The sequence below is a fragment of the Lacerta agilis genome, chromosome 2 (assembly GCF_009819535.1).
Source record: "Lacerta agilis isolate rLacAgi1 chromosome 2, rLacAgi1.pri, whole genome shotgun sequence".
NCBI classification, from domain to species: Eukaryota; Metazoa; Chordata; class Lepidosauria; order Squamata; family Lacertidae; genus Lacerta; species Lacerta agilis.
In genome coordinates this window covers 9,479,972-9,493,934 of record NC_046313.1, presented here as the reverse complement: position 1 = coordinate 9,493,934, position 13,963 = coordinate 9,479,972, and the positions used below count along the sequence as shown (strand labels likewise).

General features: G+C 48.9%; 1 protein-coding gene across 2 annotated transcripts in view; it reads left to right on the top strand.

Annotated features, from left to right (window-relative positions):
* Positions 1–9,417, top strand: part of CALCOCO1 (calcium binding and coiled-coil domain 1) — a 32,173-nt gene extending 22,756 nt beyond the window's left edge. For both annotated transcript variants that reach the window (XM_033138525.1, XM_033138524.1), the window contains exons 9-15: positions 302–556; positions 2,258–2,383; positions 4,016–4,111; positions 5,684–5,795; positions 6,392–6,606; positions 8,193–8,299; positions 9,167–9,417. In XM_033138525.1, coding sequence (XP_032994416.1) covers positions 302–556; positions 2,258–2,383; positions 4,016–4,111; positions 5,684–5,795; positions 6,392–6,606; positions 8,193–8,299; positions 9,167–9,368 — 1,113 coding nt within the window. In that variant the 3' untranslated portion in view covers positions 9,369–9,417. The remainder of the gene's footprint in view (positions 1–301; positions 557–2,257; positions 2,384–4,015; positions 4,112–5,683; positions 5,796–6,391; positions 6,607–8,192; positions 8,300–9,166) is intronic.
* Positions 9,418–13,963: the final 4,546 nt, after the last annotated feature.

The window sequence follows — 13,963 nt, the reverse complement described above, 5'->3', positions numbered from 1 at the left end:
TCAGATTGGATCCTAAGAATCTGTGTTATACTGAACCACACCATTAGTCCATCTAGCTCAGTATTGTCTACACTGACTGGCAGCAGCTCTTCAGGGTTTGAGATGGGATATGATCCATGCCCTACCTGGATATTGAATCTGGGACCTCTTGCTTGCAGAGCGGACACTGTTCCACTGAGCTGCCACCCTTCCCAAAAGTAGCATGGAGAAATCTGGGAGGTCATATAGGCTCATCCCTACCCACTCATCCCCTCGTTGCCTTGCTTGCCCCATCCATGCCCCCCCTCCTGTCCCTTCTCAGGTGCAGATGGAGTCTCTGTGCGAGCAGCTGCGCACCACGCAGGACATTCTGGCTGCCAGCCAGCAGAAAGTGGCTCTCTTGGGGGAAGAGTTGGCCAGCGTCGCCTCCATCCGGGACCGCACCATCTCCGATCTGCACAAGAGCCGCCTGGAGGCAGCCGAGATCAACATCAAGCTTGCTGACATGACTCTCAAGTGGAAGGAGGGAAAAGGGCAGTGGTGGAAGGAGAAGGCCACACTGCTGCAGAGCATGGAGGTTTGTTTGACCCATCCCAGGGTTCCCCAATCGTGCTTAGTAGCTGGTGGTAAAACCCTCATTGTTACACTTCCGGTAGCGGGGGGCAGGGCGATGGCACTTACTTCCACCATCATCACTTTGGCTTCCCGGGAGGGAGACGAGGGAGAATGAAGGTCATGCGCAGTGCAAACTCGCCCTTGGGAGTTCTGAGTTGGTTCCCCAGTGCATCTGCACCATGTCGACATCTCCCTTTTCCATCTCAGTAAGTTGCAGCGACGCTGGTGACCAGGGACGCTTCGTCCCACTTTGCCACCTGAGGCAAAGAGGGAAGGTGCCACCCCACCGTGCTGCCGCTACACCACCCCTTCTGAAGCCTCTCTTACCTGTGTTGTGTGGTGGCGTCTGCAAAGCAGCAGTGACCACGGCAGGTTCCAGTGAGATGTCGCAGAGTGAATGAGATCTCGTGAGATTTCATGAGAGCCAGTGAGATTTTGTGAGAGCCAGTGTGGTGTAGTGGTTAAGAGTGGTAGACTCGTAATCTGGGGAACCGGGTTCGCGTCTCCACTCCTCCACATGCAGCTGCTGGGTGACCTTGGGCCAGTCACACTTCTCTGAAGTCTCTCAGCCCCACTCACCTCGCAGAGTGTTTGTTGTGGGGGAGGAAGGGAAAGGAGAATGTTAGCCACTTTGAGACTCCTTCGGGTAGTGATAAAGCGGGATATCAAATCCAAACTCTTCTTCTTCTTCTTCTTCATCCTGTCCCTTGCCAGGAATGGGAAGTCAGGGAAGCACCCTCGGCCCAATAGCTGCTACCTGCTTCAAGCACACATTTAGCATTGTCTTCTGCTTTTAGTGGGAAAAGGGGTAAAGTGGAACATAGCATACACAGATTCAATCATAGAATCGTAGAGTTGGAAGCGACCCCAGGGGTCATCTAGTCCGACCCTCTGCAATGCAGGAATCTCAACTAAAGCATCTCTGACAGATGGCCATCCAACCTCTGCTTTAAAACCTCCAAGGAAGGAGAGTCCACAACCTCCCAAGAGAGACAGTTCCACTGTCGAACAGCTCTTACTGTTCCTGATGTTTAGTCGGAATCTCCTTTCTTGTAATTTGAAGCCGTGGGTTCGAGTCCTACCCTCCAGAGCAGGAGAAAACAAGCTTGTTCCCTCTTCCATGTGACAGCCCTTGAGATATTTGAAGATGGGAGTCAAGTCATTCTTCGTACAGGGATTCTGATGGCAAGCCGATGTTCAGGGTGGAGGTAGGGAATCAGGGAACTCAGCATTCTGTGTCTTCAAACATGAAATATTCCCCCAAGTAACTCCTTCCCTATAAGGTATACAGAGAAGTGAATCAACATTTCCAGGTACGCTGCACTAGACAATCTGATTTGCAAACTAAAGCTACGTTTTAAATGCAGGGAATGAATGGCAGGGACATTCTGTCACATCCAGTTTTACTTGTAGAAATCACGTTTTTGAATTTGACTTCTGAACTGTCTGTTTTAAATGTTGGCACGATTGCACATTTCCCATTCCACCTCCCCTGTGCAGCCCCTTCCCCCCCCCCTCCGATTTGTGGATTCCATCCACCCCCAAAAATGATTCCAAAACTGATGCGTGATTAGTTTGCTGCATTGAGGGATGGGTATGGGGTGGGGAGGAGTCCCATCCGGCCCCTCCCCACCCATTCAATTCAACCCTGCGGTGTCCGCAGGCAGAGAAGGACAAGATCCTGAAGCTGAGCGCGGAAGTGCTGCGGCTGGAGAAGAGCCTGCAGGAAGAGCGGGCGCAGCGCCAGGTGTTGCGTTTGGAGTTGGCACAGGAACGCGACTCCAGTCTGGTAAATTGGGGCTCTGAGGGAGGTTGGGGGGGGTCCTCATTGCCCTGGGTGGGAGAAAAATAATCCCTTTGAGTTCTGATGGTTTCATTGTACTGCATCCAACACCCGCCAATAGAAACTACTTGCCCTTGTTTCTTATTCCCGTCACCAACTAATTAATTTGAGTTACAGGTGGGTTACAGGTGGTGTTGGTCTGCCATAGTCGAAACAAAATAGAAAATTCTTTCCAGTAGCACCTTAGAGACCAACTGAGTCTGTTCTTGGTATGAGCTTTCGTGTGCATGCACACGAAAGCTCATACCAAGAACAGACTCAGTTGGTCTCTAAGGTGCTACTGGAAAGAATTTTCTATTTTGTTTTAATTAATTTCAGTGTGTCTGTTCTGAGTCAAGGTTGGTTCAATACAATACAGTGTCCTTACCAGTTGCAGAGCCCACATCAGATATATTATATCCTTTTGGGAAGCTTTTCTTGCCTTCCCCTTTAGGGGATTTTTTTTTTAAAAAAATTGTATTTCTACAAGCCTTGGGGTACCCATCACCCAAGTTTGCTGGATCCTCCCTCTTGTGCGTGGATGCTGTCATTTTGGCTCCAAAGGGATTGGCGCTCACTCCCAGACATTTGAAATAGAAGGAAAGATGGTCAGATCCCAACAGGAGGAACGCGACAGCAGGCATTTAGGGGGGATTTGTTGGAGAGGGCTGAGGTCTGGCTCATAGTTGAAAACAGCTAAATCCTTGGGGATATTCAAGACTCTGCAGATTGGATATTTGGCTCCACAGCCAGTTCCTTGACTCGCCACCCGTCCTGCCCTGCATCCCACCCCTTGCCTTAATATTTTGGAATGTGCAAACTCTCACTCCTGAATGGGGTAACTGTGCCCCTGAAGGACCAGGTACGTAGCCTGGGAGTCATTTTGGACTCACAGGTGTCCATGGAGGCGCAGGTTAATTCTGTGTCCAGGGCAGCTGTTTATCAGCTCCATCTGGTACACAGGCTGTCACCCTACCTGCCCGCAGACTGTCTCCCCAAAGTGGTGCATGCTCTAGTTATTACTTGCTTGGATTACTGCAATGCACTCTATGTGGGGCTACCTTTGAAGGTGACCCGAAACTACAGCTAATCCAGAATGCGGCAGCTAGGCTGGTGACTGAGAGCAGCCACCAAGACCACATAACACCGGTCTTGAAAGACCTACATTGGCTCCCAGTACGTTTCCGAGCACTGTTCAAAGTGTTGGTGCTGACCTTTCAAGCCCTAACCGGCCTCGGTCCAGTATACCTGAAGGAGCGTCTCCACCCCCATAGTTCTGCCCGGACACTGAGGTCCAGTGCCAAGGGCCTTCTGGCGGTTCTCTCATTGTGAGAAGTAAGGTTACAGGGAACCAGGCAGAGGGCCTTCTTGGTAGTGGCACCTGCCCTGTGGAACACCCTCCCACCAGATGTCAAAGAGAAAAACAACTACCAAACGTTTAGAAGACATCTGAAGGCAGCCCTGTTTAGGGAAGCTTTTAATGTTTAATAGATTATTGTATTTTAATATTCTGTTGGAAGCCGCCCAGAGTGGCTGGGGAAACCCAGCCAGATGGGCGGGGTATAAATAATAAATTATTATTTTATTTTGCCCTATCAGGTGCAGGTCTCTGAGAGCCGCCGGGAGCTACGGGAGCTACGAGCTGCACTGCAGGTTGCCCAGAAGGAGAAAGAGCAGCTCCAGGCCGAAAAACAGGTTGGTGAGAGGGAGGCCATATCAGAAAGGTTGCAGAAGAGGTCCAAAGGGGAAGGGCAACCGGAAAGCACGAGTTTGAGAAAGAGGAGAAAGGCAACCGTGGGTCTCATCCAACCTAGCACGACATTGTGGCCCCATCTGCGCGAGGGTTTACTCTTGCGCAGGGGGACTTCCTGCCCTCACACGCCCCCTAAATCTGTTCTAGGGGTTCCCCTTGCAGCCCCTTTGGGGAATGGGATGAGTGTGCAGGGAGGGGAGGGGAGAGTCCCATTGTGCAAGTGGAAATGCTTGCGCTGACGGGTCACATTCGCTGGATGCTGCCCACAGCCCGTGGCTAGAACTTGAACACAGAACTTGATTTGGGGACATGACCACCACATGTGGAATAAGGTTCCTTCGTTTTGTTTACATCCCCCAACACATATTGCTGTTCTTTTCATCCAAATTAGCAAAAATAAATAAAAATGACAGCAATACGTGTTGGAGATGTAAACAAAACGAAGGAACCTTATTCCACATGTGGTGGACATGTCCCATTTTTGAGACATGATCTATGAGGAACTAAAAAGAATGCTAAAACACACATTTTTAAAGAAACCTGAAGCTTTCCTATTAGGCATTCTAACGATTAGCATCCCAAATGAAAATTAAAAAGTGCTTCTTTACGCGACAACAGCGGCCAGAATGCTAATAGCAAAATACTGGAACAGTGAGTTAATACCAACCAAAGACGTGAGCAATTAAAGTTATGCGAGTATCTCAAACTAGCCAAAATGACAGAATTAATAAGAGATCACTCAGGTGACAAGGTAAAAAAGGAATGGGATTTTCTTTAAAAACTACCTGAAAAAATATGGTTCCAAAAACAATACTTGGTTGTGCTTAGATTAATTTCACAGATATAATAGGAGAAACTGGTTTTAATACACGAATACAGAATATTTGTCACTTAAGAGAAGTGTTGAAGCCGCAAAGAGACAGAGGGAAGTCAACTAATATAGCAGGGATTCAAACTAGTTTTCTGGAGCAGAAAGAAAGTGACTGTAAAGATAGAATGAAAAGAAGGATTAAAAACGTATTTCTTTCTGAGAACCTGTATAGAACATTCAAATCAGTGTTTGTATCCTTTGAACTATTTTGTGTACTTGACTAATTCTTTTTTGTTCTTTATTATTTATCAATTTTCTTTCCCCCCTCCTTTTTTTGTTATTCTTTTCTTTTTGTATTTTTTTTCTTTTTGCATATCTAGATGTAGTGCTTAATTTAGGCATTTTTCTGTAATTTTTTATACACACAATAAAGATAATAATAATAATAATAATAATAATAATAATAATAATAATATAACTTGAACACAGAATGTGGGAGGTATTAAGGGGAGCATAGCTGTCAACTTTTCCCTTTTTTTAAAGGGAAATTCCCTTATTCCGAATAGGATTCCTCGCAAGAAAAGGGGGAAGTTGACAGCTATGAAGGGGAGGGTCTTTAACAGGAGGTGGGTGGAGTGACTCTTCCTACCTGTTTTCATTCTGGAAGTTGTTGCTGACCTTTTCCCGATTCCTTGCCCCCCAGGAGCTGCTGGTATATATACGGCGCCTTGAAGAGCGTCTGGAGAAAGTGGCCGACGAGAAATGGAGTGAATCTATTCTCTGCGATGAAGAGGAGGCAGCGCCAGAGACTCCTGGTCAGTCTCCCCGCCCCACTGCCTCGCTTTGCATGCCCAATTATACGTACCAATCCCCATCTCCACTAGTGTCGTGGCAAAAAATAAAATAAAATGTATTCTGTTTTCTTTTTACAACTTGGAAGCTCTTTAGATCCTAGAAACCCAAACATCTATTAGCTCAGAATTCCCAAGTGCCAAACCACTACCGCCCCCCAAAAAATAATAATCCCAAGGGCCCAAGTAGGGGCCCCAGACAGGGGCGTAGCAAGGTAAATTGGTACCTGGTTCCCTGCCTCCCCCACCCATGTGCGATCTTATTATGACTTAAATTACCTTTTTCTGTTGTGTTATCTGCTATTATACTTACTATTGTTACTCTTCATAATGTTATCCTGTATCCTTGCGAACAAAATTACAAATATATACAAATATTCAATTATTCTTTCCACACTCTTACATATGCACTTCTACTCTCTCCCATTCCTTCTTAACTTTCTGGATAGAGCCCCCCTCTGATTAGCGTCGTTAACTTTGCCATAGCCATAAATTCACAGGTCTTAGATCTCCACTCCGATAACTCTGGTATTTTTCCTGTTTTCCAATTCACCTCCCAGGCTCCCTGGACTCGCCGCTGTCCGACTCTGAGGATGAGTGTCCCGAGGACATGCGCCTGCCTGCGCAGCTCGGGTCCTACAGTTTGTGTGACAACCGGGCAGCTACTACCACTCCTCCTTGTGCCCGGGGACCCGCTCACACCGTGGTGATCAGCCAGCCGGCACCCATTGCCAATCAGATCAAGCAGCCAGCCGAGGATTCCAGTTCCGACTCGGTGAGGCCCTGGGAAGCAGAGAAGGGTGCAAGTCATGGATCTGGCCGAACTTTTATGAACCTAAGAAGTGAAGAATTTCCTTGCTGGTTGTGGCCAAAACTGCATCTAGCTAGTGTGTTGTGTTCCTGGGAGGCTCTTAAGCAGGGCACGTTGGAGAATGCAGGAGTTCCCATTTTAGCTAGCGCAAGTGGAACACGAAATAAACTGTTTCAGTGCAGACTGCCCTTGTTCACTGCCAGCCAGCAAGCCATGCCCTCCGCCACAATACTCCATTCCATCCCTCCTCCTACTTTGATTTCATCCCCACTAGGGCTGGGCAGTATACCAATATATCATCCCAAACTGGTTTGAAGTCCATATCCATGTTAAGGGAAGTTTTTAATGTTTAAATGCTGTATTGTGGTTTTAATATTCGATTGGGAGCCGCCCAGAGTGGCTTGGGAATAAATAAATAATTATTATTATTATTATTATTATTATTATTATTATTATTATTATTATTATTATTTATATAGTAATAATCAGTTTCATAATTTTTGACGTGGCAATATATCCCAAATCATGATGTGTGTTAGGGCTGGGCAGCATATCATCCCAAACTGATTTGAAGTCCATATTGTGATAACAGTTTCATAATTATTGACCTGGCAATATATTGCGAATCATGATATGTGTGTGTACTTATGCAAAAATCATGATGCAGGAGAAACTGTGAAGCCAGCCAAAGCCTCTACCTAGCTCCATCCTTATTGCGGACATTCTGATATATCGGTATATCGCGATGCTTAGCTAGTGATATATCGCAATGTTGAAAACCAGATATCGCGCAACCCTACTCCCCACCCCACCCCCAATAGTCAGTCGCTACTCCTTAACCACTGAGCATGCTCATCCTCAGTGGTCTGTTTTATGGGAGGTGGGCAAAGGGGTATTTAACCTCCCTAGTTTTTTTTTCTGTTTTCTAAATATATTTTTGTAATGCTGCAAACCTCAGGGTGGCCCCTCGTCCACGGCCCAGCCTGCTTATATATCTCCCTTTTATGTGTGGCTAGTGGCTTCTCGGAACGCGGGTAGCGCTGTGGGTTGAACCACAGAGCCTAGGGCTTGCCGATCAGAAGGTCGGCGGTTCGAATCCCCGCGATGCGGTGAGCTCCCGTTGCTCGGTCCCAGCTCCTGCCAACCTAGCAATTCGAAAGCACAAAGTGCCAGTAGATAAATAGGTACCGTTCCGGCGGGAAGGTAAACGTTGTTTCCGTGCGCTGCTCTGGTTCGCCAGAAGCGGCTTCGTCATGCTGGCCACATGACCCGGAAGCTGTACGCCGGCTCCCTCTGCCAGTAAAGGGAAATGAGCGCCGCAACCCCAGAGTCGTCCGCGACTGGACCTAATGGCCAGGGGTCTCTTTAGTGGCTTCTCATTTGCTCACATATGCAAGAGAGAACCCAGGACAGCTTCCCCTGCCAACCTAGGCATGCCACCACCTGTTTCCCCTCAGTGATGGGCAAAGGATGTTGGGGGCTGAGCTGCGTGGGGTTGGCAGAAGCCAGGCCTGCTTGTGCCGCTTCTTACTTTTTCCTTCTGTATTTAGGAGGCTGAGGACGAGAAGGCGGTGCTGATGGCAGCTGCCCAGAGCGGTGGCGAAGAAACCAACCTGCTCCTTCCAGAGCTGGGCAGCGGCTTCTATGAAGTGGCCAGGTAACAGCAGCCAGGATGCTCCAGACTCTTATTTTGACTACAGTTCCCCCTTTTCAGAGAGAGGGCTGTACACCAGTAGTGGGGGGACCTGATGCTATGGAGCTCCAGTTCAGGGATGTTGGTAGATGTAATCTTAACAACATCTGGAGACCCACAGGTTTCCCAGACCCACTTGTACAGGCTCTTAGTTAGTTAGCACCTTGAGATAGGGTTTGTGTGCGCGCATATGTCTTAAAATGGGACTGTACCTAACATGATGGCCCCATCAGCATCTCCAGGAGTCATGCGCCTTGTCTGCTATCGCAACAAGCTACAAGACTCTTTACCAAGGGTTTGCATGGCGTAGTCCAGGGTTTCCCAAACTTGTGCCTCCAGCTGTTTTTGGAGAGCCAGTGTGGTGTAGTGGTTAAGAGCGGTAGACTCGTAATCTGGTGAACCGGGTTCGCCTCTCCGCTCTTCCACATGCAGCTGCTGGGTGACCTTGGGCTAGTCACACTTCTCTGAAGTCTCTCAGCCCCACTCACCTCACAGAGTGTTTGTTGTGGGGGAGGAAGGGAAAGGAGAATGTTAGCCGCTTGGAGACTCCTTCGGGTAGTGAAAAGCGGGATATCAAATCCAAACTCTTACTCTTACAACTCCCATCATCCCCAGCTAGCAGGACTAGCGGTCAGGGATGCTGGGAACTGTAGTCCATAAACTGATGGGTGCCTAAGTTTGGGAAACCCCGGTGTAGCCCCATGCCAAAGTAACCACCGCCACTCCGAACCCAGCCAGGACAGCATTTTTGCCAGATTTCCAGTTCCGCGACGCAGCACTTCCTCAGCCCGTTTTGCACCGTTTCCTCTTTCTTCCTCCCTCTGTTTGCAGTGGCCTGACAGGGCGGCAGATGTCGGAGCCAGGGGCTTGCGGCATGGGGGTCTCTCCCTTAGACCTGCCCTCGCCGTCCCATTGGAAGGAGTGCCCCATCTGCCACGAGCGCTTCCCACCCGAGAGCGACAAGGAGACGTTGGATACACATGTTGACGGGCACTTCTTTTTCAGCACCCACGACCCCTTCACCTTTGAGTAACCGTTTCTCCCCTTCCCCCCGAACCCCCTTCCTCCCAACCACCACCATGCCCCTTCTGTTCCCCCCCCCTCTCTCTCTCTTCCATGGGATCCAGCCTGGGTATATATTCCCTTCCTTCTCCCTTCGATAGTGAGATTGCTACGGGGAATGCATTGCCCCAGGAAGGGTGGCTTCAGCTGCTGGGTGGTAGCAAGGGGGTGCCAACTTCCTGGGACGCCCTCTCCACGGCCAGTCAACTAACAAAGTTAGTTGTTTGTGTGTGTGTGTGCACACATTAAGTCAAACTGAGTGTCAGTGGCTGAGAGCTCAGAAGTTAAGAGCGTGTCTTCATGGCACCCAGGGTAGGCACATGTGTGCTGGGGGCGGGGGGCAGAAACCTCCAGCCTCGCCGCCAATGCAACGCCAGCCCCGATGATCCCAGCCTTGCAGAGCGGCTCAGGGAGGGCGGCATGAGAAAGACACAACAGCCACGCGCCTCTTGAGCCCAGGCTCACCCTCGCTTTGCAAGGCTGGGGTCGAAGGGCGCGTGGCTGCTGTGCCCTTCTCATGCCGCCCTGCCGGTGCGGGCTGGAGGGGCAGCGTGAGGAGGACGCAGCAGGGCAGGCAGGCACCCTTTGGTGCGTGCCCGTTGTGTCCTCCTGATGCCCTGCCAACTCTCTGCTGTTTTGTGAGGCTGGGGTATGGGATCAGACCCGCAGAGCAGCATGGGGCTGGCAGGGGCGGTGTGAGGAGCAAATTGCGCCCTCTAGGAAACAGCACCCGGGGCAACGACCCCCCTTGCCCCCCCCCATGCTACACCTCTGCCCATGAGACCCTGTTTACACACACTCTGTTATCCTGCAGTGGCAAGCGAGTTTGAAAAAGGGGCCGTCAATCCCTGGCAGACTCAGAGGCCTCTTGACTCTCCTCTCGTTCATCCTGGCAAAACAATAACAAAGGGGGAGTTGACCAGATGTCATTGGACTCCAACTCCCATCAGCCCCAGCCAGCCTGGCCAGTGATGAGGGGTGATGGGAATTACAGTAACAGCGATAGCTGGAAGGCACCGCATTGGCTGCCCCCCCCCCACCCACAAAACAGGCCTCGCAGACGGTTGTCACCTTTTGGTGGGCGGAGCTCCCTGTTCAGCGGAGGGTCACTGTAACCTCAGCGAAAGGGTGTTGCCACAGTGCCCTGTGATTCTTTGTTCGTGCAAAATGGGTTGCTTGTTGTGGAGAGCCAGTGTGGTGTAGTGGTTAAGAGTGGTAGACTCATAATCTGGGGAACCGGGTTCGTGCCTCCGCTCCTCCACATGCAGCTGCTGGGTGACCTTGGGCTAGTCACACTTCTCTGAAGTCTCTCTGCCCCACTCACCTCACCCCACTCACCTCACAGAGTGTTTGTTGTGGGGGAGGAAGGGAAAGGAGAATGTTAGCCGCTTTGAGACTCCTTCGGGTAGTGAAAAGCGGCATATCAAATCCAAACTCTTCTTCTTCTTCTTCTTTAACCACAGAACACTCCTAAAAAGGATAAGCACACACAGCTCACACATGAAACGCCCTTTTCCCAGAGGTGGCGCTATCATCCTCACATCCTTACGCAGTTGTACCCTGGGGACAGAAGAGTCACTGGGGCACCGTGGCATTTCAGTGTGGCATTTCAGAATGCCAAAAGTTCACGCAATCACTCACGGTGACACACGCACACATGTGGGTTTCTCACTCAAAGTCTGTTCGCTCCAGCTGTTTGGCCCTGGTAGCGTAGGAAGCAACACGGGTGATGTTGTTCAGGAAAACCCAAAACTCATTTTAAGAATCGTTGAAATGCTAACCCCTATAAGCCCCATGGGCACCATGACTGCAATCCCTGGACTCATAAGCTTAGAACCGGCTTTGGCCATGAGTTTGAAGCATACTGTAGACATGGTGGTAAAGGGATTCATAGCACACCCACAAGTACACATAACTTGCACCCGTCTTAAGACCTGTGCCATCCTTCCCACACTCTTGAGATCTCAGTCAGAGGCCCTCTTGGGGAGTCTACACCCTAGGTCTGTGAGCTGTGTGTCCCCAAGGAAGGGAGTCTCCTCCGTAGTGACTTCATGCCTTTGGAATTCCCTCCCACTAGAAGTGTGGCATGCCGCAGGGTTTTCAGGAGGCCTTTGAACCTGTTTTGCATTGGCCACCCTTTCCCCGAGTAATGTGGCCCCTTTTGTTGGATTGAAGCTGGAATGTTACAGAGGTTTTGAGTGTGCGTTATCTATTTTTTTGTTTTTGTAACACTGGTTATATATATATAAATATATATATAGTTGCAGTTATTTTCTTTATTGTTCTAAGCCACAGTAGAAGTGCTTGACATGGGATAATTTTTAAATAAATAAAGAGGGAGGGGGGAGGATATGTCTTAGCAATGAGAGGGGCTTTGGGGCAAAGCAGATGAGCAAGACCCCCCCACCCCACCCCCGCTGAATAGCAGCACCCCAGGCTATGGGTGGAATGATTTGAGTGCTCTCCTCCCATAAAATGCCCCCTACGTGTACAACATTTACATGTCAGGAATATTGGAAGCCGTCTTAAACAGAGTCTGCCCATTGGTCCATCTAGCTCAGTACTGGCTGGCAGCAGCTTCTCAGGGGTTCAGGCCAGGTTTTCACCCAGAGCCCTGCCTGAAGATACTAGGGATTGAACCTGGGATTTTAGGAATGCAAAGCAGACGTCCTACCACTGAGCTGTAGCCCTTCCCAAGAGTAGCTGGACCCAACTCCACAAGCCCTCCGAGACCACAGGAAGCTGAATTATACTGAGTTGTCCAGACAGTTGGTCCATCTCATTCAGAAATGTCTACTCTGACTGGCTGGTTTCAGACAGGCACGTCTCTCTCCCCCTCACCCCCTTCCTAGAGGTGCCTAGGACTGAACCTTCCACATAAAGAGTGGATGGTCCACGGCTGAGTTACAGCTAGCGTTTCCCTAGCGAGGGTGGAAGAGAGCCAGTGTGGTGTAGTAGTTAAGAGCGGTAGACACGTAATCTGGTGAACCGGGTTCGCGCCTCCGCTCCTCCTTGGGCTAGTCACACTTCTCTGAAGTCTCTCAGCCCCACTCACCTCACAGAGTGTTTGTTGTGGGGGAGGAAAGGAGATTGTTAGCCGCTTTGAGACTCCTTCAAGTAGTGATAAAGCGGGATATCAAATCCAAGCTGGTCTTCCCTGGTCAGAGTATATATTCCCCACTCTTCCCCGCAGTCTGTAAAGGGCCAGCCCAGCCACAGATGCCTAGTGAGGCTTCGGTTCAACCTAACTTTTAATTCTTGAGTGTGCGTGAGCAGAAAGCAAACGGACGAATGCAAATGAACGAATGTGTGTATTTATCGTTCTAGCTGTAGCCCATACTCCAGCAATTCCCAAAAGATTTTATTGCTTGCATTTGTATGGTATATGGCATTGGTGTTTTGTGTGTGTGTGTGTGTGTGTGTGTGTGTTGTTTTAAATAACAACTAACGCAACCAGGGTAGTAGACACATAAATTAGAATAAAGCAGAGAAAGGCTTCTAATAAAAAACCTTCTGTATGCCTCAACACCGCCGGGGAAAGAAATTATCTAAATTCGCAGGCAGTTCCCCTCCCACTTTAAACATGATCAATATATTTCCTAAACGTCGCTGCTGCCTTTGCATAAGCAGCTAAACACTAAGGTTATTTATTCCATGATAATTCAAACTCAGAAAATAGTCCACCAATATTGTTTAAACTTTTGGGGAGGAAACAGGAGTGCCAGAGTGGTGTGGGTGGGGGTAAAATACATTCCTTTCTTAGCAAGGAATAAAAATTAGAGAAGTTCACCCACAAGGGATATTTTTAAATTAAGGGTGAATCCACATGCTGTTGATCAGGGTGGTGGTCTGCATCCCCCTGTCCCATAATAAATTGGGCAAATTATGCACATTTGCACAAGCAGTGAAGTAATTCTGCATCCACAATAAAAGAACAGCAAATCTTTGGATTTCAGAAGCAAAGGCCAGATTGGGCTACTGCAAAAAAAGAGAGAGCCGCAACTAATTTATTGTAGGGTGCAATAATAACAGCTAAAAACAGCATTTGGGGATTGCTTTTAAAAAGAAATTAAGGAAGCTGCATTTTGTAGGGTGAAGAATTGGAGCTGGGGACTAGGCATCTTATTCCTGATTATCAGGGTTGTGTGTCCTGCTCAGCCCCTATCTCCACATTTGTCCCCCCAAAAAATAAATTTGGCAAAGTATGAATATTTTTGCACCATTGGCACAAATTCTCCTTCCAGAATACAGGATAGCTAATGGGGTTAAATTTCAGAAGAGAAGCAAGAAAAGGTGACTAAGAGAGAAAGAGAGAGAGAGAGAGAGAGAGAGAGAGAGAGAGAGAGAGAGAGAGAGAGAGAGGCCAGTAGCACCTTAAATGATAGGCTGATTTACTGAAGCATGCATTGTAATAGGGAAGAGGCCACATCATCAGAAACAGTACCAAACCACTGTAGGATCTTTTCGAGAGAATGAGAAGGGCAGAGAAGAGCATGGAGACGGATACCAGGTGATGCCCACGGCAGAGGGATGTTAGTCAAGAGTAGCCACAGAGGAAAGTTGTGG